General features: G+C 49.6%; 1 protein-coding gene across 1 annotated transcript in view; it reads right to left on the minus strand.

Moving 5' to 3' along the window:
- Window positions 1-26,259, minus strand: part of Sned1 (sushi, nidogen and EGF like domains 1) — a 59,916-nt gene extending 33,657 nt beyond the window's left edge. Inside the window, exons 1-6 of the mRNA XM_057756043.1 lie at window positions 25,946-26,259; window positions 7,572-7,859; window positions 4,834-4,974; window positions 4,134-4,296; window positions 1,997-2,122; window positions 1,548-1,661 (exon numbers count right to left, since the gene is read on the minus strand). Of these exons, the coding sequence (XP_057612026.1) occupies window positions 1,548-1,661; window positions 1,997-2,122; window positions 4,134-4,296; window positions 4,834-4,974; window positions 7,572-7,859; window positions 25,946-26,158 (1,045 nt within the window). The 5' untranslated portion in view covers window positions 26,159-26,259. The remainder of the gene's footprint in view (window positions 1-1,547; window positions 1,662-1,996; window positions 2,123-4,133; window positions 4,297-4,833; window positions 4,975-7,571; window positions 7,860-25,945) is intronic.
- Window positions 26,260-27,132: the final 873 nt, after the last annotated feature.

The raw sequence follows: 27,132 nt of genomic DNA on the forward strand, positions 1-27,132 counted from the left end.
GAGACAGGCTTGGAAGTTGCCAATTTAGGGTAGGATGGCTGACCAGTAAGCTCTAGGGAGCATCTTATTTGTTTCTGGATGGATACAAGTACCTACTACGGCACCTGGATCTTGAAGATGGAGTGCAGGAATTCATCTCAGGTTCTTATGCTTGAGTGGCAAGTGCTTTGCTGAGCCATCTCCCAAACGCCATGAATTTTGGCTTGGGACCAGGGCTGTTTTCAGCATTGCTGATGGCGCTAAACGTACGTCTGTCATTTTGTACTATACTTTTATGTGAAGCAGTATTCTTATCATTGATGATTATAAAATCAAAATATTCATCAGCTCTGAATTACTGAAGATGCCCTGCATTATCAAATACTCAGCCACAATTTAATTTTTTATGTAAAAATAAATAAGCACATATACGCTGTTAGTATTCAAATTTAATGGCACCTTTTTTTCCCCTCTCCTTATATTTTGAGAAATGGCCTCTCCATGTAGCCTTGGCTGACTTGGAACCCTCCATGTAGACCAGGCTAACCTCAAACTTATAAAGATCTACTTGCCTCTGCTTCCTAAGTTCTGACTTTAAAGGAATTCACCACCACTCCTGGCTGCTTTCATCTTTAATCAGTAGTAAAAATTATATGTATATTTGGTAGTTTAAAGATAAATTTCAATATTATTTATCATTAGTAAATGTTTGATTTATATAGCGATTTTGTGTACCTGTGTATCTAGGATTGCATAAAAATTTCTTTAGCAAAAGGTTGGTGCATAGAAAGTGTTTAAGAATCCTCATTGTAACACTGTAGTAGTATTTTATAATGATGGTTAGATGATGTAGAACACTATGGAGGTGAAAGGGGTGCCTGTTTGGCTGAGCTGGGTCGGGTATGGTGGTCACTGTGTTTGACATTCAGGGGCTGCCTTGGAGTAGCCCACATGGTGATGCTGGAGGCTAGAATGCCCACTTTCTAGGACAGTGCAGGGCAAGGAGGGCTCTCAGATGGTACCAGTGGACAGTAGGAACCCAGAGCCTGAATCTACTGGGGGATGCTTCAGATGAGTTGGAACTGTGAAAACAAAGGGCTCCAACGGTTGGAAAGCAACAGTGGAGAAGCAGCAGGACCCCACCCTGCACCTGCCCAGATTGTGACAGCCTTGGAGGGAGCAGCTGGTTCAGGGGTCAGTGGATTGTGTGGCAGAAAGCCTGTGCTCTGTGAGCATGTCCCTTGCCCTTTCCATCTCAAAGCTATCCCATCTTACCCAAGAAATCCTCCACCTTCTCACTCCCAGAAGTCTCCTGACTCTGACCCCGGCCAGTGCAGGACCTGGGCTCTCATCTATTCCGAAGCATCAGGGCCAGGAAGTCTGTGTTTGCTACACTCACCCATATTTGTTCCTGCCCACACCATAAGACATTGGGCTCCTGCACTCCCTTATGACAGAACTTTCTAGGCTGCCCACGCTGGTGCCAAGTTCTTCTGCTGTTCTCAGTCTCACTCTTCCCTAGCTGAGTGCCTTGAGTCTTGCAGCTAGCAGGGTCGGTGCCTTCTTACCTGATTCACAGGTGAGTCCCTTGAAGCCGACGGGGCACTGGCAGCTGAAGCTGTTGACACCGTGGGTGCAGGTCCCACCATTTTGGCATGGGTGGGAGGCACACTCGTTTACATCTGAAACATGGAGCAGGCTGGGGCCTCAGTAGAGGAAACTGTGAAGGAATTGCCAGGGCTTTGGGTAGGGGTGGAGGACAGACTAAGCCCCGAACCCAGACAGGCCTTAACTTAGAGTGGCTAGAAGTAGCAGCAGCAGCAGCAACAGCACTCACTACCACAGGGCCATAGCCTTAGACCTCCATCAGTTTCTCCGTCACGAGCACGGAGACCTTGGCCCTCTGCGCCACTGTCAGTATCCCCCTGAGCCTGGCATATGACCAGTGGGTGGGGGAGTGATGTCGTGCAGGGCAATCAATGGGCACCTTGTCCCCACCTGGGTGCCAGTGACTCACCCAGGTGGCATCTCCGCCCTGTGAAGCCAGCGAGGCAGGAGCAGGTGTAGGAGGGGTTGCCTGTGACGCAGTCATCGATGCATTTGCCGCCATTGAGGCACGGACGCAGGGCCAGGCACACAGAGGCTGCGGACACAGGAAGGAGCCCAAGCCTCATGCCACTGCATCAAGAATGTGGGCAGGAGAGCCACCTGCAATGGCTCCCTTCCCTCCACCAAAGGGTCAGTTTAGTGACCACGACTTGGTGACAGTGCATCTTTGTGTTCAGTTTCTGGGTCTTTGAGCTGGACCCCAGTTTGCCTGCAGGTACCCTTGCCAGGGTCTCTTGCTGATTGTTCTAGGCTTAATGTCCTAGGCTCTGACTCTGGCTTCCTGTGAAGCCATCCCCAGAATCATCTGCACCCACAACTCCTCTTATCTCTCTAATCCTTTCTACTTCTACCATGGCCACTTCTAGAGCTGCTCAGCTACCCTCCTGGTTCCTACACGTGTAAAATGAGAAGCTGTCACAGCCAGTGTTTATCACAGCACGGGCTCTTAGGAAGGCCTCCCGGGGTTCCCCTGAGACCTCAGCAACCCCCAAATTCCATTCTGTAATTTCTGGCTGGGCTCCTGAAATAAGAGGTTAATCACAAATTGGCAGGAGATGAGAAAGTCTCAAGGACTCCAATCGCCTATTGCTAGGAGGAGGACTCCAGGGAGGACTGATGGTCCCTCATACTCTTCAGACTGTGGTGTCTTCTGATCAGGAAGCTTACCTTTCTGTCAACTGGGATCATTTAGCAGCACTGTGCTCACCCGGTCTACTTGAAATTTGGCTGCTCTTTGCAGCCATGGCCAGAAGCTGGGTTTGCTTAGGAGTTAGACTTCCATGCACCAGGCGCCACCTCTAAGGCACCGTTCGCCCTCCCTTCTGAGCAATCTCACATTTCTATAACAACACCCCACAATTGCCCCCAGACTTTCAGCATAGCTATGTCCCTGCTCCGAGAGGCAGCACAGCGCCAAGGCATCTCTGCTGCTGTTTCGTGTTCCGTCTTATCACATAGACCTGGGGATGGTGCTCTGCAATGGGGGGGCGGTACCCGGAAGGACCTGGTGGGATGCTCTCCTGAGAGTCCCCCTTCAGCTGAGCTGTAGCAGCTTCAAAAATATGGTCTGCCCATACGTGCCCCTTGCTCCTCAGCCAGAACCTAACACTCGGGCCTTCGGCAAGGGACCTGATTTCCCAGCCCCCACTGCAAGCAGCATCCACAGGCCCACTTGAGATGCCACTGACCAGGGTCCTAGTATCAGAGCTGACTGCTGGCCAGGACCAGGGCTGGGGCTGCCCTGGGGTTCTGCCCCCTTAAGTGTTCCACTTGCTGCTCTGGGACTGGGATGGCATAGAATTCAGCTTCGGCTTCCCAGGCTGGCCTGCTATGTACCCAGCATGTCAAGTGTGTGCCAACTTCCCCCTCCCCAGCCCTGCATGTCCTGAGTACACTCATCCTCGTCTCCCCTTCACCCCACGGTCCCCCCTGACCTGTGGCTGCTCTGTGTAATTTCCCAGTTGAGTTCTCTTCAGGGGATTCAGTGCCAAGGAAAAACACCCTGTTCTGTGGCCTCATCCATATGACCAAGTGTGTGTGGGGGTCCCGGCAGGGACATGTCTTCAGCTCGGATTTAGGAGGGTTTGTGACGAAGGGATCTACTGGTCAGTCAGCTAGTGCTTTGACACCTCTGCATTGTGTACAGGGTGTGTCTGGGTATGGTACCTTCTAGAGACCACATGGTGGTAGAGCTGTTGTTCCTGAGTGGGTGCATGGTCAGTCTGTGCTACCAGGGTCACCTGACTGCTTGTCCTACTAGACCAGAAGGACCATATGAAGTTCTGACTTGTCAGTACCATCAGGCCTATAGAGGTCCCCATCTTCCCCCCTCACCCCTGAGATGGAGGCAGGGATGGGATGTGGGCAGGGACCCTGTTTTAGTCCTCACCAGGAAGACCCTGATCACCTGAGGCACGGGACAGGATGGGCTGTGGGTCAGGGGTGGGTGGATGGGGATTTAGGGAGGTGGGGGATAGGTTCTAGCCCCTGAGTCCCGCCCCTACTGCCACAGGGTTCCTCAGCCCTCCCCTCCCTGAGCCTCTTACTTGTATGGCCGCAGCCCCCCACGCGCACCTGGGCATCATCGATTCTAAACGCCCAGCGCCCGGGCACGCCCACGTTGGTGGTGGTCTCCACCTCAGCCATGTCTGCTGTGCGTGACCCAGGGATGTTGAAGTAACGGTGCCCATCACCTGCGTTGAAACCTGCCTGGGAGCGGGGCAGAGAAGGAGGCAGGTCTCCTTACAGTCACTGAAGCCTCTCTCAGGATGGCCAAGTCAAGGATGGTGGAGGGATGGCCTTGTAAGCAGAGGACACGGTGGATGCTGGGGTCTGCTGACTTTAGTAGTCCCTCCAGTCAAGCGTGGTGCTCGACTTCCTCCCTAGCTTCCAGCACTCACGCATTCAGCATCTAGGCCTCATTTAGGGCCCGTGGAAGTGTTGCCCCAGGAGAAAGTTAGGGACCAGAGGTGAGTGGAGGAGCATGGCTTGAGGGATGGGCACAGCCCTCCTGACACATTTGGGACAGAGACCCTTATCAGGGAGGAAGGGACAAAGGTACCAGGGGCTCTTGTGGTTCTGGGCACTGAGAGGCCTGAGGGACAGTCACCGTGGCTGCCACAGACTGATCTCTGCATAGAAGTGGAGGGGAGCAGGTATCTGCTACAGTGGATGTCTGCCTACTGCTTCTGCCCATGGTATCTTGGTGGGAGGAGCAGGGTGGATGCCAATTCTAGCCTGGCCTACCTGGGCTGCGATGCCTCCCAAGCCGTCAGCGTCACCCCCGCTGCTGGCGTGTGTGCCTGTGGTCCACAGGATGGCCTCGTAGTTGAAGATGGTGAAGGAGAACCGGCCATCGGTGATAAGCACTATTTGGAATGTGTTGACCTGCCAGGAGAAGGAGCCAGCTGTGACTGGCTGCATTCCCTGCCCCACATCAAAGGCCCTTTCTCTTCCAAATGCACAGCCAAGCAAGGTAGGACCATGGTAGTTTTTTGTCTATCTCTACAGCCTACCCGAACGTTGAGGGACAGGGCCAGAACACCTGGAGCAGACATGGTCCCCAGCTACAAGGGGCTCAGGTTCCTGTAGAGGCTGAAGTACTCCCTCAGCCAAACCCACAAAATCTCTGTGGTAGGAACAAAAACAAAGAGGAAAAGTAGCTGCTAATACTAGGGTTTACAGTTTTTGGACCTTTACTCTACAAACATCGTATGAGCAGTGTACCCGAAGAAGACATTTCAGACTGGGGTGAAGAAACTGAAAAAGGGCAAAGCTAGCATCCTGCCCCGCTTCACACCTTGCATGAAAACAAATCCCAAATCCAGTATTCTTTTTTCTTTCTTTCTTTCTTTCTTTTTTTTTTTTTTTTTTTTTTTTTTTTTTTTTTTTTTGTGACAGGGTTTCTCTGGGGCTTATCCTGTAACTCTTATAGACCAGGCTGGCCTCCAACTCACAAAGATCCTCCTGCCTCTGCTCCTGAGCAGGGATTAAAGGCGTGTGCCACCACCGCTTGGCTCAAGTATGTTTTTAAAACAAACATCATAGAATTCCTAGAAGAAAACACTGGGTAATACATGTTGCATCTCAGAGAAGGACTTCTGTGACGCTTATTAATAGCAAAGACCAAAAGAGAGATCAACACATTTATGGACAAAAGCTTCTGAAGAGTGGAAAAAGTGTTGTGATATTAAAATGTTTGGAGACAGTAGCAAAAAATGTATTCATTAACATACAGCACATAAGACTGCTGTTATCCTTCATATCCAGAAGAACTTAGAACAATAAAAATGGACCATAAGTATTAAGAGAAATTGGAAGAAGGCATGAATAAGTACATTAGCCCTAGCAATGATACTAGAAAAAATATCTAACATTTGTAGAAGCCAAAGATGTCTAAGTTTTAAAAAAGCATTCCTTGATTTGCTTGTAGTGTTAGCAAAGAAGAAAAACGACAGAGCGCTTATCTGGGGTGCAGAGAACGGGCACCTCCAAATGGACTCCTGTAGGAGACCCTGCGAGGGCAGCAGCCTGCTCTGGAGATGTGTTTCGCAGTAGAATCTCGAAGGGCCATGCATAAGGCACTGGTCCTCCTCACAGTCCAAGGTTGTCTCAACCATTGGGAACAATGGAGAATGGAGCAGGAATCATTCTCATATAAAATTTGGCAGGAGAGAGTAAACAGACTGATGCTAATTCTTTGTGTGGGTGGCAGGAAGGGTGACGGTCGCAAAGGTCAGTGGTCAGGGCTGTAGAGCAATGAGATGCACAGATCCACCTGGTGTTGATGAGCCTCCCCAGCAGGTGCTACCTGCACAGACTGCACTTCTGAGCATATCCCCGTGCCTGCTGTCTTTGTTAGGGGCCCATATAAGCCCCACAGTGTGGGCTTGTCTTGTTGGTTCTTCCCAGGGCTGCTATCCAGTACTTGGGACACTGCCTGCCACCCAGAAGGTGCCCTTACCAAAGCCCTTTTGAAAGTCCACTTGCATCCCAGGGCCTCTTTCTGTGTGGCTCAGTATCCAGAACAGGCCTATGTATAGTAAGTGCTGGAAAGTACCCATCTGGATGGGTAACATCAGCCAACCACACTCACCAAAGACACAAAGGGCTCAGCCACTCCATCAAGGAGTGAAACGGAACAGTCAGGTATGCCAGCACATACCTGTAGACCCAGCACTCTGGAGACTGAGGTGAGAGGATCAGGAATTGAAGGTCATCCACACCTACGTAGTGAGTTTGAAACCAACCTGGTTTTACATGATTACCTTACTCCAAAACAAAACAAAACAAAACAAACCCAGCAGTTGTGCTGGTGGTTCAGCTGTACAAGTGCTCGCTACACGAGTGTGAAGATGAACATCTAGCACTAGTACACACTGGAACATGGCCACACATAAGCCTGTGTGTGCACATAAGCATAAGTGCTGGGGTGGTGGAGACAGGGGGATTGCTTGAGTTTTGCCGGCTGCTAGCCTAGCCCAAAGTTTACTGCTAGCCCCTGTCTAGATGATATAAGGGAGAAAACGACACAGAACAGGACACCAATGTCTTCCTCTGGCCTGTCCATAGGCATGAACACTTGAAGATACATGCGTGAATACACCTCTCTCTCTCTCACGCACGCACGCACACATGTGCGTGCACACACACAAAACAAACCTACAAGAACCAACCAAACAAAAAATATCCCGCCGAGAACAGACCCTCCCTCCCTCTGCCCCACCCTGGAACTGTTCGAGAACCAAGCCATTCCAACAGAAATCCTCCTAGCACCTATGCAGCTCCCTCCTGCCAACTGCTGTGCTGGGCCTGGAAGGGCGAGGCTCTGTCCTCCTCCACCCTGGCCTTGTGATCTCAGAAAAAGATGGCATGACCTTAAGCCCAGAGTCCTCTCTGGCTGTAGACCGTCTATACCTGGCCTGCCACGGTAGGGTCCCAACCACACAGCCTCCCTCCCAAGCCACACAGCCACCTGGACTCACGGGGGAAGAGGAGCTGCCTCCAAAGAAGGTCACGCGGTACCAGGTGGCAATAAAAACCCAGGAAGCAGAGAAGTCCGGGAGCTCAGGAAAGTACCGTCTGATGTCCTCTGTGGCTCTCTGTAGCGTGGCCGGGTCAGTGGCCTCCCGGTAGTAGACGTCGCCTGCACGTCGGTTGTCCACATCTGCCCAGAAGGCTGCCACCACACAGCGGTCTTTGGCAATGGGGAAGGCCACAGGGGTGAACTGAGAAACCTCCTTCAGGAAGGAGATGATCCCGTTATTGTTCACCTGTGAGGCAGAAAACCAGAACGGGTATGGACTGGGCACGGCAGAAGGTGGTCAACCCAGCGGTGTCTCAGTCGCCCTACCCCCAGCATCCTTTAAGAGCGATCCAGCTCAGGCAGGCATCCCAGGCTGGCTGGCAGCCCCTTACCCCTGAAATGGAACCATGTGGTCCTGTTCTATCCTCTCGTGCAGGTCTTGTACTCAGGGCCAGGCTCTGCTCTGCTGCTACCAAGTGGCTCTGGTTGCTACCCAGGCCATACTCTAGCCAGAGGCCTTGGGAGGTGGGTCAGCATTCTTTCATTGAGCCAAGTGCGTGAGAGTAAACAGGAGGCTCAGGGGCCAGCATGGCTTGGAAAGTCTGTGATGGTCAAGCTGGGCAGTGTGTGTTTGGACCTCAGGATGGGCAGGAGGCTCTGTCCCCAACTCTGCAACTCACTAGCTGTACAGTCTGAGACAATTTAGCCTGGTTTTTTCACCTCTGAGACTTGGCTATACTACCTGCCATGTGTTAAAATCGTTAAGTCAAGGGTGCAGTTAAGAGGGTCAAGCCCTTGTGAATGGGATCAATGCCCTTACGAAAGAAGCCCAGGGTCCCTTCTGCCATGTGAAGACACAGCAAGACTCCCATCTATGAACAAGAGGGCAGGCCTCACCAGCTATGGATTCTGGTAGTGCCTTGGACTTCTCGGGCTCCAGGACTGTTAATTAATTCCTATTGCTTCCAGGTTGCACGGTGTAAGATACTTTGTTATAGCAGTCAGGTGGACTGCAGCTAGCTCTAACCTCACCGGGTGTCAGGCAGTGGTGCATGGTTATACTCTGGGCTTCATTCTGAGGAGACCTGTACTAGCACTGTATGGCATCATTTATATCATGGCATTATTAGCAATATCTAAACATTGGGAGCAACCCAAGTGTTTACTGATGAACAAACGTGTCAACAAGACGACATAGCACATGCAAAGAATGGGGCATTATTAAAAGGGAAAACACCTTGACATGCGATAATGTGGATGAAATTTAATAACATCCCGATGAGTGAAATATAAAGATAAATACCGCATGACTGCATTTTTTTCAAAGCCTCCAGATCATTAAACTCACAGAGGTGGAAGGAAGACTGGTATTTTTCATGGGCTAAGGAAGGGGGCAATGGGGAACTGTTCCTTAATCAGTATAGGGTTTCAGTTTTGGAAGATACAAAGATTTGCTTGGATGGACGGTGGCTGTAGGGAGGGATTAAGGTCCTGAGTGGATGTGTATTGTTGGCATGGACACAGTCACGTCTAGGACCCTGATACCTCAGATCCATGGGAGCAGCAAAGGCTTCCTTGGGTCTGAGTACAAGTGTTGACAATGTGTGCAGAAATGTCCACCATAGCTTTCTTCCTCTAGATATTTACAGCCCGAAGACTGCTCTCCTACAGAGACTGCTCCTACCAAGATGAGCTAAGCCTGCTTCCAGCTCAGTTGTATACAATAACCTCAGCTCCCTGTCTATAATAGACATGCTGAGCTTCCAGGGTACTGCAGCTTCTCCATCAGATAACCCAAACCGTATGACCTCAGCTCTCTGTACTTGCGTCTGTGGGTCTGTCCTTTCTTCAGTACCTTGTCCCTAGTCAGGGTTGTGAGACCCAGGTTGTGGAAGAACACGACAGATGGTAATGGTTAACACAGCAATTAAATGCCCGTTAACACTGTTTATACCTAACATTGAAGCTGTATATTTTATTACAATAAAAATTGGGAGAAAACGGTTGTGATAAAAAATCTTGATGATAATTATAAAAGAAGATATTTTCAACTGGGCAGTAGTGGTGCACGCCTTTAATCCCAGCACTCGGGAGGCAGAGGTAGGCAGATCTCCGTGAGTTCGAGGCCAGCTTGGTCTACAGAGCAAGTTCCAGGATAGTCTCCAAAGTTACAGAGAAACCCTGTCTCAAAAAACCTGTAAAAAAAAAAAAGAAGTATTTCCAAAGCCAAATATAACAAGGAATCAAATACATATAATAAAGTAATGAGATTTCAAAATCAATTTGATGCAATTACAGAAAAGCAGTGGACTGAAACCAAAAGGATGATGAGATGGAGGAATCAGAATAAAGGTGAGAGGCACAAAAGAACCAGCACAAACACCAGAGAGAAGGAAAGGAGACAGACAGTGCGAGAGCCTTCCAGGATCGATGAAGGACACAGAGCTGTACATTCAAAAGCCTCAGAGATCAAGTAGCTGGGAAAACAAAAAATAAAGCCACAGTGAATCCGTGCTAGAAAAGTAGGAAACCAACTGCAGAAAGCCCTTCTGAAAGAAGAGAGCTAACAAGTCAGGGGCGGTTCATGCACAGACAGCTGACTTTCCCTGGGAACCATGGAAGCTTGAGAACAGTGGAGTTACGTCTCCGGCACCAGAAAACAACAGTGCCAACATAAAGCCCCAGACTCAGAAGTTACATGAAGGAAATCCACACAAGCAGTAACAAAGGCACACCTAGAAATATAGACCCAACTTCAAGTTGGCAGGAGGTGTAAGGTCAGAGATTCAAGAAGGAAAGAAGGAAGAAGCTAGAGCTTAAATCCAAGTGGACAATGACCAAAAGGAACACTATAGTTAATGAACTAGTGAGGAAAATCTACAAATTAAAACTCAAGACAGAAAAAGCATAGACACTGGAAAAGGCATCAAACTGAGGTCCCCTCAGGCCACAGCTGTTCCAGTGGGGAGTAAAGGTACAAGGGGGCCTATTAATGACTCCTGATGTATTAAAGGTTATCTTGTACCATCTGGAGAATCATTGAGACCCTGGGAGCTGAACATCCTTGATGGAGAGAGATAAGATAAGGCAGTTAAAATACTCAGAATATGATGAAGAAGATTAAGGATGAACCAGATAGAACCAACTGGTAAGGGGTTAGAGATAGAATCAGTTGTCAGTCAGAGGGAATGAACAGCATGAGGGATAGAGATGAAGACATCTCTTCCAGCCACACAATGTGTTAAAATGAATTAGAGGTTCTAGTGAAGATAAACCAGATGCTAGCCAAGGGACAGCTGGCACGGTTGTATTATCATCAAATAAAAAAGGGCAAATGGATCACTAGAGGGAAACATAACTTCACACCCATCAGGCAGATGTAATGGCTTCACACCTAATGGGGTCTCAGTAAATGAGAGGGCAAATGGAAATAGGCCACTTCGTGACCATGGTGGGCATCTCAGAATGTTCTCTGGTGAAATGTTTGGTCAAGAATATGTGGGCCAAGGAGTAGCCTGACGGGGGAAGCGTTCACTGTGGGCCCGAGCCTAGACTTTTGCTGGAAACAAGAATGCTAGGTCCTGTCGGCTATCGACAAGGTCATTTCCTTGCATTGTGTTCGCGGAGCGCAGCCTTGAGAGATGAAATATTGTCCTCTTGGGGATGAAGAGCAGGCTTGTGGTAAGAGCCAAGCTTCTCAGCTAAGAGAGCGAACCCACGACGTGTGAGGCATCTACTTGGGCCTTTGCGATGTCCCCAGACACTCAGTAAAGAAGTGCAGACAGAGGGACTCTTTACGAGGCTCACATGGCCTGTTCTGGATGGACAGTTACGTTTGTAATCGTCAGAGTCTGGAGATATGGACGCGGGATAAGTTACTCATGGTTATCAAACTGGGATTTTGTTAGGAAGATGTGACTTACATTAGAAACAATTTTATTTATGGTTAAACTAATTTTCTTTTTCTTTTCTTTTTGGTTTTTTGAGACAGGGTTTCTCTGTAGCTTTGGAGCCTGTCCCGGAACTAGCTCTTGTAGACCAGGCTGGCCTCGAAATCACAGAGATCCGCCTGCCTCTGCCTTCCAAGTGCTGGGATTAAAGGCGTGCATCACCACTGCCCGGCCGGTTAAGCTAACTTTCATCAATCTAAATTACAATTGAGGGAGAAAATCCCCAGTACACAGATATAAGGAATGCTGAGAGCAGGAGAAACAGTCTTCTCAGGGAGGAGCACACCAATTGCTCATCCGGTACCAAAGGGTCAGCCCTGAAAACTTAGATACAAAAAACATTATAGAGGCTGAGCAGGTTGTAGTTGAGTATTTAGGAATATTATGCATATATATATATATATATATATATATATATATATATATATATATAAAACAATTAGTGAAAAAGAGAGACCACTAATTTGAAAGAGAGCAAGGAGGGGTATGTGGGAAGGTTTGGAGGGCGTCTGAACCTGGAGCTCTTCATCCTCTGGGATGGGCCATACCCAGCTGTAAAAGAAAACAATCTCCCATTGGCAACAACATGAGCTGTGCCTGGATGACCCCAGGAGAAGTGAAATAACCCGGGTCCAGAAAGACAACTGCCACGTGAGCTCATGCGTGGAATCTAAAAACACCAAACCCACAGAGCAGGGATTAGAAGTATGGCTTTAAGACTTGGAGAGTGAGCCGGGCGGTGGTGGCGCACGCCTTTAATCCCAGCACTTGGGAGGCAGAGGCAGGCGGATCTCTGTGAGTTCGAGACCAGCCTGGTCTACAAGAGCTAGTTCCAGGACAGGCTCCAAAACCACAGAGAAACCCTGTCTCGAAAAACCAAAAAAAAAAAAAAAAAAAAAAAAAAAAAGACTTGGAGAGTGGATGGGGTGTGACAAGCAGCAGCTGAAATGGCATTCTAGTCTTTATCATTTAGTTATGTAAGTGCTCCAGTCCAGTGGTGCTGGCTGCATTAGAAATACAGTATCGTTTGCTTGATACTAGACCAGCTCCCACCTGTGGAGGCCCACGTGGAGGAATGCTCATGGCATTCATTCTCAACATACCCCAAGTCGCTGCATCGCATGAAACCTGAATACATATACTTAGGTCATTTTACCAATTTTACTTCAATAAAGCTGCAAATCTTAACTAAAACAAACCCCGGAACAGCCCTGACTGTCTAGCACTGAAAAACACATAAATATCTCATAGTCTGTTCTGCCAGCCACACGGTAACGACGAGGAGCAGACAGTGCCATCAGGAGCAGGGACGAGCCACCCTGGACACAGTGAGGGAAGGAAGGTGGTGCTTGCTTGTGGCTGGGGTAGACTGTGGAGGGGCCTTGTCAATGCTGTGTGCAGGTGCTAGACAGGGGTGGCTGCCCAGAGGTGGGGTGCAGGAAGATTGGGCAGCTCCGGGCCTTTTCCCGAAGGGAAGACAAGCAGGGTCTGTGTTATATTTCCTTGTTCTTAGTACACATCAGGAATCCCTTTCCGACTGTTCTAGAGAAAAGACGTAAGGGTTAGAGGGCACAGGGGACAAAGGCGACTCTGCTGGGTGTGGGGGGGTCAGTGTCTTTGGGACTGGACTTAGTGACCAATGGAGATGGGCTACCTTCAGGGTGGGGTCCTGCTGCACTGCCCCTCCCCACAGCCACCCACTCTTTTGGCCACTTCAGCTTCCTGAGTTTTCCTTCCTGCCTCAGGGTGTGAGGTACGCCATGTGTGCAGAAGAGGCCTCCGGCCTTTACGGTCTCCTATGTTACACACCAGACTGCTGTTGCTCTTCTTCTCAGGGTAGGAGCAGGACCAGAGCTGGGGGTGCGGGTGTCCAGGAAGGAGGCAGAACAAGCTGGCGCTGTTCCCCTGCCAGGACAGGGCAGTACCAGGACCACAGCCAAGCAGGTACTAGGGCCCAGATGCTGGGCTGGCAAGCTCGCTTTCCTGGGCAGAGCTTTGTGGGCTTCCTTTCTCTAGATGGAGTCCATGAATCTCTTGTGGAGGTACGCAAGGCCCAGGCCAGAGATCTAGGGAGTGTTTGGTAGCCCTCTCCTTCAGGTCCTGAGAGATGCTGTGTCTCCCCAGATGTCAAGTTTATTATAGTTTTTCTGTACTTCAGTACCACTCTGTGAAGTACGCAGAGAATGAATGAGACTTGAGTCCCTGACTGATACCCCTGAGAACTATGGATGCCAGGCATTCCTACATGAGTAGCCATCATGTATTGCCCTGGCTTCAGAGGTGACTACCAGACAGTCTGCTGCTTGGCCACTGGCTCCTCAAAAACCCGATCATGAGTCCAGATGTTGTCTCAAGACCCGTGTTGATACTCATCCAGACACCTGCAGAAATGCTAGCTCCCCAGGAAGCCTGCCACCCTGGACAAGGAGGGGGCCATGTTCTCTAGGGATCTGCAGGCTGAGGATGCTACTACATGCCTGGCTTTGGTTCACAATCATGGCCTTTCCCAGCCCTTCCCTGAAAGTTAGGCAGGGCCTTCCTGTTGGCCACTCCCAGGTCTCCTCTGGGACCTGCAGCTTTTGGGCCAGTTCAGGAACATTGTCTTGTCTTCGGCCTGAGCACCTGTTGTTGAGATTAAACAAGGCTGCCACCTGGATGTCACATCACAGTCCAGCGTGGGTGACAGAGGTCCCAGGAGGAGCTTTCAGGATGATTGCTGGTAAAGTCTGCAGTGGACAGAGGTGAGTATAGATGGCTCCTGCTTCCCAGGGGTGCCCTCCCCTCCTGGACTGTAGCTAGCTTTACCAGGAGCAGGCTGAGATTTCCCCTGGGGAAGATTCCTTGTCAGCTGTCCAGCTGCCCAGCTGCTTTGGGAGGCCCGGAGGTCTCAGGAAGCAGCAGTGACTGTGAACACAGCAAGAGGTGGAGGAGGCGGAGCATCCTGGATGGTGTGGGGCTGCCTACATGCCAGCATATCCACACTCTCCGGTTGCTTCCCCCCACCCCCATTTCCCCCTTGTGGCTCCTGCCGGAAGGCAGCCCTGGCTGGAGGAAGCGGAGAGGCAGGGCTGTTGGCATTTCCGACTTGTTTGAAGTCAGGAACGTGGAAATGGCCTGAGAGACTAAGTGCAATGTGGCCTGAGCCTGGGCCAACACCCTGGAGTCCAAGGCCAGAGGCTGCTCTGGGTAGGGGCTCTGGCTTACCAGAGAGGCTGCTCCAGTTATGCAAACATCAGATCAGAGAGGGCGTCACCTGGGTTCCTTCCTTCGGCTTGGACTTCTCTCTCCCAGCCCAAATAACAAAGCTCTCCTGACCCCAGGCTTTTGACACTTGTTTTGATGACTGTAGGCATGTCATTTATTTCCTGGCAGCTTTCTGGGCAGTTAAGATTCCTTCTGCAGGCACAGTGGGGGCTGGTGTCCTGGGCAGCTGGCAGGGAGGGCTGCTGTGTGAGCATCCTTTCTTCTCAGCCATGGAGGGAAGGTCTCCCCCCCCACCCCACCCCCACAGCAAAATACCTTGGTACAGGGTTAGGCATCATAGAGCTATATAAGTGGTTGTGAGAGGGACAGGAAAGTCACTAGGGACAGTCAGGATAATGTCCAGAAGGAGGGGTCCTTTGAGCTGTGGTCTGTGCTCAGGTTGGGAGGGGTACATCCTTTCTCTTGCCCTCTGTCCTCAGTTACAACTTTCTGATGACGTAGAACCTGTACTTGGTGTAAGTTTGTGACCGAGTGTGGTCAGTGATACTCTCGCTCATGTTCTGTCTCCAGCTGTCTCAGATTGTCCTATGTAAATGGAGCCATTGCATCACCTTCAACATACCTGGTCAGATGCTCCTTAAATTTCATGTTCAGCAGGGTCAGAACCCACCCCCCTGGACATGCCCAGCCAGTGAGTTCTGACTGTACCTTGCCTGGTGTCCAAACCTTCTTTTGTGTCTGTCCCTGGCTACGCCACTTGCCTCCTGTACTCTCTTGAGACTTTGGGCCTTGATGGCCTTCCAGCAGCCCTGCGGCGTCCATGTCAGAGGTAGACTTTCCAGGCCAAGCCTGTGGCCTCCTGCTTCCCTCACAGAGCTGGGACTTCTTGGTACAGTGGTCCTTCCCCAGTTCTCATCCCCAGTGGGCCTCTAAGGCTCCTAGGCCTGCTCTGCTTCCCATCCTGCCATCTAGCAAAGGTGGCAGATGTTTGCCCAAGGTCAGTCTCATAGGCCCGGGGGGTTATGTCTGACCCTTGACAAGCTCTGTACAAACTCAGAGAATAGCATGGGCTAGGCTGACCTTGGTGTGGAAGTTCAGGGTCAGGGGTCTGCCTAGAAGCTGCCTTAGTCTCTCTCTTTGTACTGCCAATTAGGCATACAGAACCTTTAGGAGACAGTAGCATGTACTGATTCCCAAGTGCAAGGGGGCAGGGCCGTGGTTGTATACAGTGGGACTTAATAACGGGGCTGCTTGAGCAAATAATTTGCCCTGACTTGTAAAGAAGTGTACACACACACACACACACACACACACACACACACACACGTCAGGCTGGGAAGATGGCTCAGTCCTGCCTCAAAAGCACAAGGACATGAGTTTGATCCTCAGAACCCACATTAAAAGGCAGGTGTCATGGCATGCTTGTCATCCCAGCACTGGGGAGGGTAGAAACCGGATCCCCGGGGCTTGCTGGCTAGGCAGCTTCACTTGCTTGACCCGCTGTGTAGACAGCTTTCCTCATCATAAGCACACCAGTAATGTGTTGTACGAAGTCACCATAATGTTCTTGGTTGATGGGAATTCTCAGCTCTACTTATCACCCTGGAGGACGATTCCTGACATGACTGCATGGATGCATGTGTACATATGTCATGTGTACACATGTCATGTCTACATAGCCACATCGGGATCCATTATCACAATGCATACAGAGATGCAGGTACTGCGTGTTAAAATGATCCGTCCAACTCAAACCCGACACAAAGCCTCCCTTTATTTGTGCTTTCTCCTCTCTGAATCTGCAGTTGTCATCTCTCACAGTGATGCTCACTGTCCCCTTTAGCTTTGTCAACTTGACACAGCCCAGAGTCATCTGAGAGGAAAGCCCTCACTGAGGAATTACCTAGACCCGAGAGGTCTGTGACCCCATGTGGAGATGCGCTGTCTTGATTCCCAACTGATGCAGGAGGGTCCAGCCTGGTGTGGGCAGTAGCAGTACCACAACGAGGCAGGTGGTCCTGGGATGTATAACGAAGCTGGCTAGGCACGAGCTTGCAAGCAAGATGAGAAGGATGAGCCAGCAAACAGCACTTCTCCATGGCTCCTGCCCTCATGTCCCTTAATGATGGATTGTGACTTGGAAGTGTAAGCTAGATAAATCCTTTCTTCTTCTAAATTGCTTTTTTCTTTGTTAGTGTTTCATCATGGTCACGGGAAGAAACTAGGACATTCACATTACCCTCCTACGTTTACCTTTCTATTCATTAGTTTCAAAGCTACAAACACATACCTCAGTGAAGCACAAAACTACATCCGGAATTCCATATTTGTTTACTATTCCTTTTTAGTTTATTTTTTCAGGCCTATGTACAGTCAAAGTACTTCATTAAAATTACTTTCTAAAATTAGTACGGAAGCAACTATTATAAATATAAGACATCAATGGAAGGAAAAGAGAAATAAAAGATGCAGAAACAATCCAAATAAAACTATGAGTAAAAAAAAAAGAATAAAACAGTTGAGGGCTAGGAGATAGCTCGCTCGCTACACAAGCATGAAGGCTTGAGTGTGAGCCTTAGAACACACATAACAGGGCTGAGTGTGGTGGCTCACACTTGTAATCCCAGTGCTGGGGGAAAAGGAATGGGTGGCTCCCTAGGACTTCCTGGCCATTCAGTCTAGTTGAGCTGGTGAGCTCCAGGCCAATGAGAGACCAGGGTTCACTCTGGTCCACACACACACACACACACACACACACACGAACACGGATGCTCACTCACACTTGTGAATGTGTACACACAAACAGATAAAAAAGCTAAAATAAAAATACATCGAGTCAGGCATACTAGCAAATGCCTGTAATCTTAGCACCAGGGCAGCTGAGGCAGGAGGATTACAAGTTCAAAGCTGGTCTAAGACATATAGTGAGATCCTGTCTTGAAAAACCAAGGGCTGAGGACTTATCTAAGTGACTGAACACTTACCTAGCATGCCCAAACCTGTTTTTAATCCTCAGAATTGAAAACAAGGACAAAAGCAAAACAAAGGCCACTGAATAATGTGAATAGGAAGACTGGCCACTGCAGATCAGACTACCAGTGACCATGAAAACACAGCAATTAGAAACACCTCAAGACCTAGCTATACCAGTGGTAACTCTTGGGGATATACTCAAAGAATGCTTCATCTTATTGCAAAGACACTTACTCAACCATGTCCATTACTGCTTTATTCATAATAGTCAGAAAGTGGAAACAACCTAGATGTCCCTTGATAGATAAATGGATAAAGAAAATGTGGTGCATTTACACAATGGAGTATTACTTAGCCGTTAAAAAAATTACATCATGAAATTTGCAGGCCAATAGACAGAACTAGAAAAAAAAAAGTCATCCTGAGTGAGGTATCCCAGACTTAGAAAGACAATTCTTGTATTTATTTACTTATATGGGGGGTATTAGCTGTTAAGTCAATGATAACCAAGCTACAATCTGTAGAACCACAGAGAGTAGGTATAGAGTAAGAGACTAGAGGGCACAGATAGATCTTGTTTAAAAAAAAAAGGAAAATAGATAAGTATGACTGGATATGGGGGGCTGGAATAGGAGGATCAGGTGAGGAGGGGAAGGAGAGAGGAGATTGAGAGTGAGACTACAGAAAGAGATAAAATTAAGAACTATTTGAAGGATAGTATGGAAACCTAATACAGTAGAAGCTTCCTAAACACACACACACACACATATTTCATTTAGATTACATATATATATATATATATATATATATATATATATATCCCCAAATGATGGGGAGACAGAATCTCAACAGGACATCTCTTTGTCACCAAATGAAGCTTCCAGTGCTGGGATTGGGATACCTAATTTGAGCTATTGGCCAAAGGGGGCCCATGGGAATCCCCAAACAATCCAGGCTATTGCCAAGACAATAAGTTGCTCTCCATAAGCTGACAGCAAGGCCCCATTGTTGAAGGCAATACCCCCACAACTCATTGAACATAAAGAGTTCGAGCTGGTGCCTACAGAGAGCCTTCATCTCTACATGCTAGTGTCTTTGGTACAGGAAGATAGTCTGCATTCTACCAAAAGAGAAACATAAACATCAAGCCTGCCACAAACCCTTCAATCTACAATGGTGTCCTGTCTGCAACGATAATGCTAGAGCAATGGTGGCACAAACCTTGTGGGAGTAGCCAACTAATGTATGATTTGACATAAGGCCCACTCCATGAAATGGAGCCCAAACTTGACACTGCTTGAGTGACCAAGAACCAGAGACTAGATAGATATCCCAGGGACTTAGGGTAAAACCAAATACTACTGGTCTAAAAAAGTTGTAGTGACAAACTGACTCCTAATAACATTCTGTTATAAGCATAAATCAGTTCCTTGCTCAGTCAGCATCAAAGAAGCTTCTGAAGAATATGGGAACAAGTACAGAGACCTACAGCCAGACATTACACAGAGTGTGAAAGACTTTGGAACATTTAACCCTAAATAGAATGTCTCCATCAAATCTCTCCTTTCAGAGCTCAGGGAACACCACAGAAGAGTAGGCAGAAAGAACCAGAGGAGATGAAAGACAGACAGACAGACAGACAAACAGACACACACACACACACACACACATTGCAGGATATTCGATCACACTGTGAACCCTGAGTCTGCGTTAATTAAATAAAATCTTGGGTCAGGAGGCAGAGCCAGCAACTAGTTGACAGGAAGTAGGCATAGAGAATTAGAAGGAGTCTCGAAAACAGAAATGCACAGGAAGTAGTAGGGAGGGACTTTGGTTTAGTGGTCTTTGGTTTGGGATGGAAAGAGAGGCTCTCACTTGCTAGATAAGGAGGAAAGGCAATTGGTTGATGGAGGAAGGTCATTGGTTAAAAAATAAAGAAACTGCTTGGCCCTCATAGGTTAGAACATAGGTGGGTGGAGTAAACAGAACAGAATGCTGGGAGGAAGAGGAAGTGAGCTCAGACTCGACAGCCCTCCTCTCTGGGGCAGATGCGATGAAGCTCCGACCCAGGATGGACGTAGGCTAGAATCTTCCCGGTAAGCGCACCTTGGGGTGCTACACACATTATTAGAAATGGGCTAGTCCAGGTGCGAGAGTTAGCCGAGAAGAGGCTAGATATAATGAGCCAAGCAGTGTTTAAAAGAATACAGTTTGTGTGTTGTTATTTCGGGGCATAAGCTAGCCAGGCGACCAGGAGCTGGGGCGGCAGGAACAGAGCCTGCAGCTCCTACTACAATTGGTTGCTTCTCGGACCTCTCTGAGCTAGCAGGTTTTCACCCCAGCATCAGATTCCGAGGTCTTTATTGGTAAAATAGAATGATAGAGACTAAGTTAACTACATCTTGCTGCATGCAGTTCTGGTGGGAAGGGGAGTCACGCCTAGGCTTGGCCTGAGCAGCAGGAGAGTGACGGTGGGGCTGCAGTCGGTGGCTGGAACAGCAGTAGATTCAGGTGTGGTAGCTGGGCCGACAGTGAAACAACACATGCAAAAAACAAATAAACAAAAAACAATAACAAAACCAAACCAAGACCTTCTAAATCAATATGACCAGAGCTCACAGGAACTCAGAGACTGAAGCAGCATGCACAGGGCCTGCCTGGGTCTGTACCATTATGGCTTCCAGCTTAGTGTTTTTATGACTCCTGAGTGTGTGAACGAGTGGGTCTCTGATTCCTGTACCTTCTCTTGGGATCTTTTCCTTCTGTTTTTTTTTTTAATTATCTTATTACATTTCATTATTATCTGTTAAAAGCTTGTTCTTTTCTAATAAGAGGCAGAAGGGGAATGAACCTTTTGGGAGAGGAGATGGGGGAGGAATTGGGAGGAAAAGAGGAAAGGAAAGTCATAATCAGGATGCAATATGGATTATATGAGAAAAGAACTTATTTTAAATAAAAGGAAGAAAACAGAAAACAGGAAAATGAAAAAAAGAAAAGAAACATCCCAAACTAGGTCAGTGAGATGGCTCAGCAGGTAAAGGTGTTTACCTCTAAACCTGGCTACCTGAATTCTGTCCCTGGAGCCCACATGGTGGAAGGAGAGAATCAACTCCTGCAGATTATCCTTTGGCCTTTGAATGTGTGCTATGATATGCGCCCATTTTCGCAAATCAATAACATGTAATAAAAAAATTCTACTGAAAATAAAGGGCCCAGGGGAAGGGACTACCAATGACAGAAGAACATTCCGGTGAGCTCTGGGCAGCAGCACACAGTAGGAAGTGCCCACAGTGAGTCTTCAAATGAGGGCAGCAAAGGACAGAAGAATTACTTGAAGATAACAGAAGTTTCTCAAATTTCATGAAAACCATATAACCACAGGCTGTAAGTGTGTATGTATGAACCTTGAGCAGAAAGGTTAAAAATACCACACTTTAAAAAATACCACAATGACACACCCAAGAATCAAGCCACTGGGAAGCAGGGCAAAAGGGAAATCTTGCAGTCAGAGGGAAGAAGACATGTTAGACCCCGTCCAGCCACACGAGAATGGCAGGAGCCATTAGAACCGTGCAAAGTCAGTGGAACTTCCTTTAAAAATGCAATGTTCAACCCAGAATTCTACAGCCATACTGCAGACACAGCTCTCAAAAGGAAGGTGAACAAACCCATTTCTCAGACAAGATAATTTATGCACATCAAGTGAACACTACAAGAAATGTCACGGGAAGTCTTGCTGGAATAGTGTGAAATGGGAAGGAATGAAATCTGGAAACAGCAAAGCTGGGTAAACAGAAAAGACTGTCTAATTTTAAAGTCTATAAATGACAATTGGCTGTTTATAGATAATATCAGCAGTGTATTATTTGGGCTTCTTACCTACGTGAACACTATGGCAATAGCATGCAGCAGCATGGGGAAATAGATGGATGCTATTTCAAGGTCCTGACATTGAATAGGAAGGAGTGCAGTTCTATTTGAAGACAGAATGTTGGCCAAAGAGGTCCTATATGCTCCCCCAACATTCTAGACTAAAGCTGTTGCTCACTCTCCATAGCCCAATGGTAAGGTCCTACTGCTGAACACATAACCTAGATCATCGAACATGGGAAAAAATCGAGCTGGTGCCCATCTAGGATCTTCACCCCTGCTGACTAGTACTGGCAGTTACTCCAAATGCTACTGGAGAAGAAAAGTAATTAATTTCACATGTGAACAGTAAATCAGAAGGCTAAGCCAGCCATACTGGTAACCGTTATCAAATGCAAACACTATAAACGCTTCAATTGAAAAAAGAGAGACTGCCAGGCTGGATAGAAAACATCCAACTTCATGCCCTTCGCCCTTAACAGGAGAGAGAATAAAGGCCACCATCGGCATGGTGCTGTGAGTGTCCTGGAAGTCGGAAGGAGAAGTCGCACCTGCTCTAGCCAGGCTGCCACTGTCTGTGCTGTCATCTCTATGCACCTTCTGTTGTCCTGGCCTGGGGGGGGGGGTGTCACATCTTAGCCATAAGACAAGCATCAGAGCTATAATCAGAGAAGTAAAGAGGCAGGGCTTGGCAGTGAGGGGCCTCTTCAGGAAAGGCCTCTTAGAGGAGCCAGGCACGTGTGGGAAGGGGAAGAGACACGGATCTCATTGGTGCTCTCAGTTCTGCTGTGTCTACAAGTAGAGGGGGCAGATGGTAAGGAAGGTTAGGAACTGGGCATCCAGTGAAAATACACTTTCAGGGACAGAGCCTGGACCACAGTGACTGCAGATTCTGAGAAGTGGTCTAGGGAGCAAAGAGGACTTCAGTTTGGGTCCCCCTGTGGGGGCACAGTAAGAAGGCAGCTGGATACGTCTGAACCCTAAGTTCAGCTTTCTCATCTGCACATCTCGCTCGCAGACTGGTTCTACTTTCCCAAGTCTAGCCCTCTCTGTACAGGACCCCTGGCTACCAGCTCTGGCTATCTAGAAAATCCTCTCTGACACACACAGTGACCTGCTGAGACCCAGGCCCAAGTACAAGCATACAAGGAAACCCTGGCACCAGAGGGAGAAATCACTGTCTACTATGCCAGAGCTAAACCAAGGCTCATGAGAGGAACAAGTCCAAGATGACAAAGTTGCACATAGAGGAGGAAGAGGAAGAAGAAGAAGAGGAGGAGGAGGAGGAGGAGGAGGAGGAGGAGGAGGAGGAGGAGAAGAAGAAGAAGAAGAAGAAGAAGAAGAAGAAGAAGAAGAAGAAGAAGAAGAAGAAGAAGAAGAAGAAGAAGAAGAAGAGGAGGAGGAGGAGGAGGAAGCTGCTGCCGCCACCACTCTGGTCCAATGTCTGAAGGGTAAAGATGGACTGTGCTCTAAGGGTAGGAAGGCCAGCACATGTGATGGTGTGGAATCAAGCCTTGCCTCAGGTATGTGAGAATTGATGTTCTGGTCAGCAAGAGTTTGAATCAAGCTGACTATTACCTGTCCTTCTCACCTTTGGGCTCACTCTCTCACCTCTAAATCCTTGCTGTTTTCCCACCCCACGCTCTATAGTTCATGCACTGCCTCCAGAGTTTTCCCAGAGACCAGTATAGTAAGTAATTTCTCAGGCACAATGGTCAGGGATGATCAGAGCCTTAACATGGTTGGAGGAGCTACCTGGAGGATGGGTGGAGATGGCTTCCCAGAGTGCCAGCACCCTGTTGGCTCCTTCATCCTGCTGGGGCTGGATACACAGCTGGGAGGCCCCTGATCACACTTCAGCCACTGGACCACCTTAACAGACTCCCGGCCCTTGGAGGAGCCCAGCACCCTGAAGGACGTGGCTCACATGGCTCTCCCTTAGAAGCCGACAGGTTATACCTGCTACCCAAGGCCACAGCGGGGGCTCCCAGTGTCAAGCGAGACACGATTCAGGCCCGGCGGGCCTTATTGCAGCTTCAATCTTTACTAAGTGCCTGGCAGTAAAAGTTCCAGCCAGCAGGTGGTGGGCAGTACCCCAAACCCACCAGGAGCTTCTTACCTCAGGAGCTTCAAAAACCCTCAGCAACAATGTGTGCGCTCAGTAATTTCAGGGCCAGCTACTATGGCACGAGGAAGCAGCAGAACATAAGGTCTTTGCTAGATAGGGGCCACCCTCAAGCTAGAGCTGTCATGCTGGGAACGTGTCTGCATTTCTCTAAGGAAGTCACAGAAGCGCCAGTCTCATGCAGGGCACTTCTGATTTCCGCTGGGATGTGGGGTGACACAGAAAATTGGGGCATGCATTCTTTCACTCATTCCTTCAACAAGCCTACTTTTAACCAAGCTGTGAGGGCAAGAAGAGCTTGCTATGTGGGATTGGATGAGGGCCAGAGCAGGCATTCTCTCAGCCTGAGGGGCCTGGGGACAGTCAGCAGACACCCTGCTCTTGAGACAATGCCTCCTTTTCTCCATATAGCCTTGACAGTCACCTACCCACATGCCCCAAGGGCTGTTTCGGGCTAGATACATGGGCATGGCTTCCTGAAGAATTCCACTTTCACCGGGCGGTGGTGGCGCACGCCTTTAATCCCAGCACTCAGGAGGCAGAGGCAGGTGGATCTCTGGGAGTTCGAAACCAGCCTGGTCTACAAGAGCTAGTTCCAGGACAGGCTCCAAAGCTACAGAGAAACCCTGTCTCGAAAAACCAAAAAAAAAAAAAAAAAAAAAAAAAAAAAAAAAAAAAAATTCCACTTTCTTTTCCATTGAGCAGAGGGAAAGGCAGGGCACACTGTGTGCACATCAGTGGGTGTTTTTTTTACAGTGTATGTTTCGGGGAGAGGCTCCTGTAGGGCGCATGTTTTCCTAGGAGCCAGAGGTTGGTTTCTCATGTTAAGAGGGTCAACCATTTCAATAATATTTTCACCTGCGATGTGGGAGTGGAAAATTCAAAGCTAGCCAGAATGCTCAAAGAACATATTGATAGAGATCTGTTAGGATGAGTCTTCACGTTCCTGAGATGTACAGGCGGCCTCCTCCTGCTGATTTTCAGTGATGGCTGCCTCTCCTCTTGCTCCATGCCCTCCCTGTTCATGTCACCCCACCAAGGTGAGGAGGCCATTTTGAGTGGGTACAAGAAGGCTGTGGAGTGCCACAGTGGTGGGCTGTGTGGGTTGATGGTGGCAGCTGTGGGTGTTTTGGAGATGGTGGTGGTGGTGGACAGGCTGGTGGACAACGTTCCATGTCAGGATGAGAATGCAGACTATGTGGCTGGTGATGGAGACATTGCTCAAGATGGCAGGGATGCCGATATGGGGCCGAAAGAGGCAGTGCCTGTGGCAGAGGTGAGGAGCCAGTGGTAGTACTGATAGTAGAGGTGGTAGTGCTAATGGTGACTGGCATTGGATGTGGCAGAGGCTGTGGTTAAGAAGATGGTGTTTTAACTGTAGACCAAGTTGGCTCAGATGTTTCTAAGCTGATTGGGTGATTGGGTGGTTCCGCAGATATCAGGGCTGGCGCTAAGTGGTCACTTCACCACAGCTCATTGCGCGCCCCCCCCCCCCCCCCGCTGTGTGTACAAGTGATTGGCTCAGGGTCAGACCCTGGGAACAAGGAGACTCAGGCTTTGTCATCCACTGACACCTTTTCTGCATCCGTGTTGGGGGGTGGGAATTACCTTCGGGAGTCCCGTTTAGAGGGTCTGAGCCTGGATGACCAACCTCCGGACTAAGAATGGGAGAGAGGCGTAAACCCTCCACACTGCCCCTAGCTGCCAGCCCTGCCCAGCGCAGGTCAAGCCAGAATTCCTTCTGGCCCCGGGCCTTGGGTGTTAATTGTATGTGAGGTTGAAGTGGCCCAGAGAGGGCTGAGACCATCACAAGCCAGATGCCCCACTGGGAAAACTGTGACCAGAGGCCATATACCCACTGCCACATAGCTCTGTGAAGGAACAGGAGCGAGGGTCCCCACTTGGTAGCTCTGTGGATGCCTGGCGAACAACTCTGCCAATGTCCCAACAGGTCGGGCCATGAGCCGGAGGGGCGCGCCGCGCTCCGCTGGCCTGGCTGTCGCCTAGGTGCCCTGGCGGCTGCTCGCCCCGCCCTGCCCACGCCTCTCCAGCCAGCCGCTGTCCGGCCTTGGCGGCGGGAGAGAGGAAGCGCTGTCCTCATTCCACCTCTGACTGCCGCGGTGCCAAGATGCTGGCCGCAGCAGCAGCGGGAGTTGGGGAGGAGGGCAGCGACGCCCTCCCTGGAGCCCCCTCGAGCTCGGGGTTACTCACGTAGAGTCCGGAGTGCTCGGCGCCGAAGAACGGGAAGGGCACCGAGAGGGGCTGCAGCCCCGAGCCGCCGTCGTCCTGCTTTGGGGTGACGGCGTCGCCGCGCTTCGTCCCGAACGGGTAGAAGTCGGCGAGGGGCACCGCAGAGCGCACGCCGCGAGCCCCAAGCCCCAGGGCTGCGGCCAGCAGCAGCGCCCATGCGGCGCCGCGGCGCATCGCCGGGCTCTGAGAGCGGACCAGGGTGCTCGGGCAGGTGGCCGCAGTCACCGCACGGCCGACTGGCGGCACCGTCGCCTGTCGCCTCTCGCTAGCTCGCGCCGCACTCTAGGCGCAGCACTGCTCAGGAAGGCACGAGGCAGGACCGCGGACCGCCGGCCCACCTCCGGTCCCAGGGTTTAAATAGCCCTGGAGGCCACCCGGGAGGGGCGGGGAGAGGCGGGGTCATGCAAATAGTGGCAGTTTTAACTTGCTGGTCTTCTGGGCGGGAGGGAGCTGGAGCGAGGTCCCAGGTCTCCCTGTTTCTAGGCGCTTAACGTCGGACTAGTTCTGGGTTGGTTCCCCCTCCAGCCCCGAGACCCCCTATCTCTGGAGCTCCCTTGCAGTTGGGCATTCATGAGGTGAGGAACTGCGTTTCTAGGCACCAGCTTGGGGCTTGCCCACCAGAGGCACCTGGGCTAATCCAGCAGTTCTGAAGCTGACTGGTTGCCCTAAGGCCTAATTTTGGACAGGTTTCCTGAGTGTCCTCTGGGTCCCTGTCTGTCCAGAGCATCTTCCCCTGATAGAATGTCAGTCTGGGCCCACTTTGTCCTGCAGCACTTAGATGAACCAAGTGTGGCCACCACACCCCAATCCTAGCCTAGGTCACCAACTTTCAATGCCAGATGAAGCCTGTCCCAGGGTCTGTTCCTTATCTGGTTTCATTGAAGGTGAATCTTGGGCCTGGGAGACTTGAAGACTTACACAGCTTTCTCCCTATGTAAGGATTTTTTGTTTTGTTTTGTTTTTTTCCTCTGAAGGGATCAGACACCTTTCATAGCTGGAAAGTATCAGGGAGACCTGTGGGATAGGCCAATATCCAGCCCTGGGGCAAATCAGTTGCTATGGTGCCTTAACCCTCCTTGCTCATCTTGAGAATTGCTTTTTAAGTGGCTGTCCTGCCTTAGGAGCGCAATCTAATCCATTTCTGTGTC

Source organism: Chionomys nivalis, chromosome 2, assembly GCF_950005125.1.
Source record: "Chionomys nivalis chromosome 2, mChiNiv1.1, whole genome shotgun sequence".
Classification (NCBI taxonomy): domain Eukaryota; kingdom Metazoa; phylum Chordata; class Mammalia; order Rodentia; family Cricetidae; genus Chionomys; species Chionomys nivalis.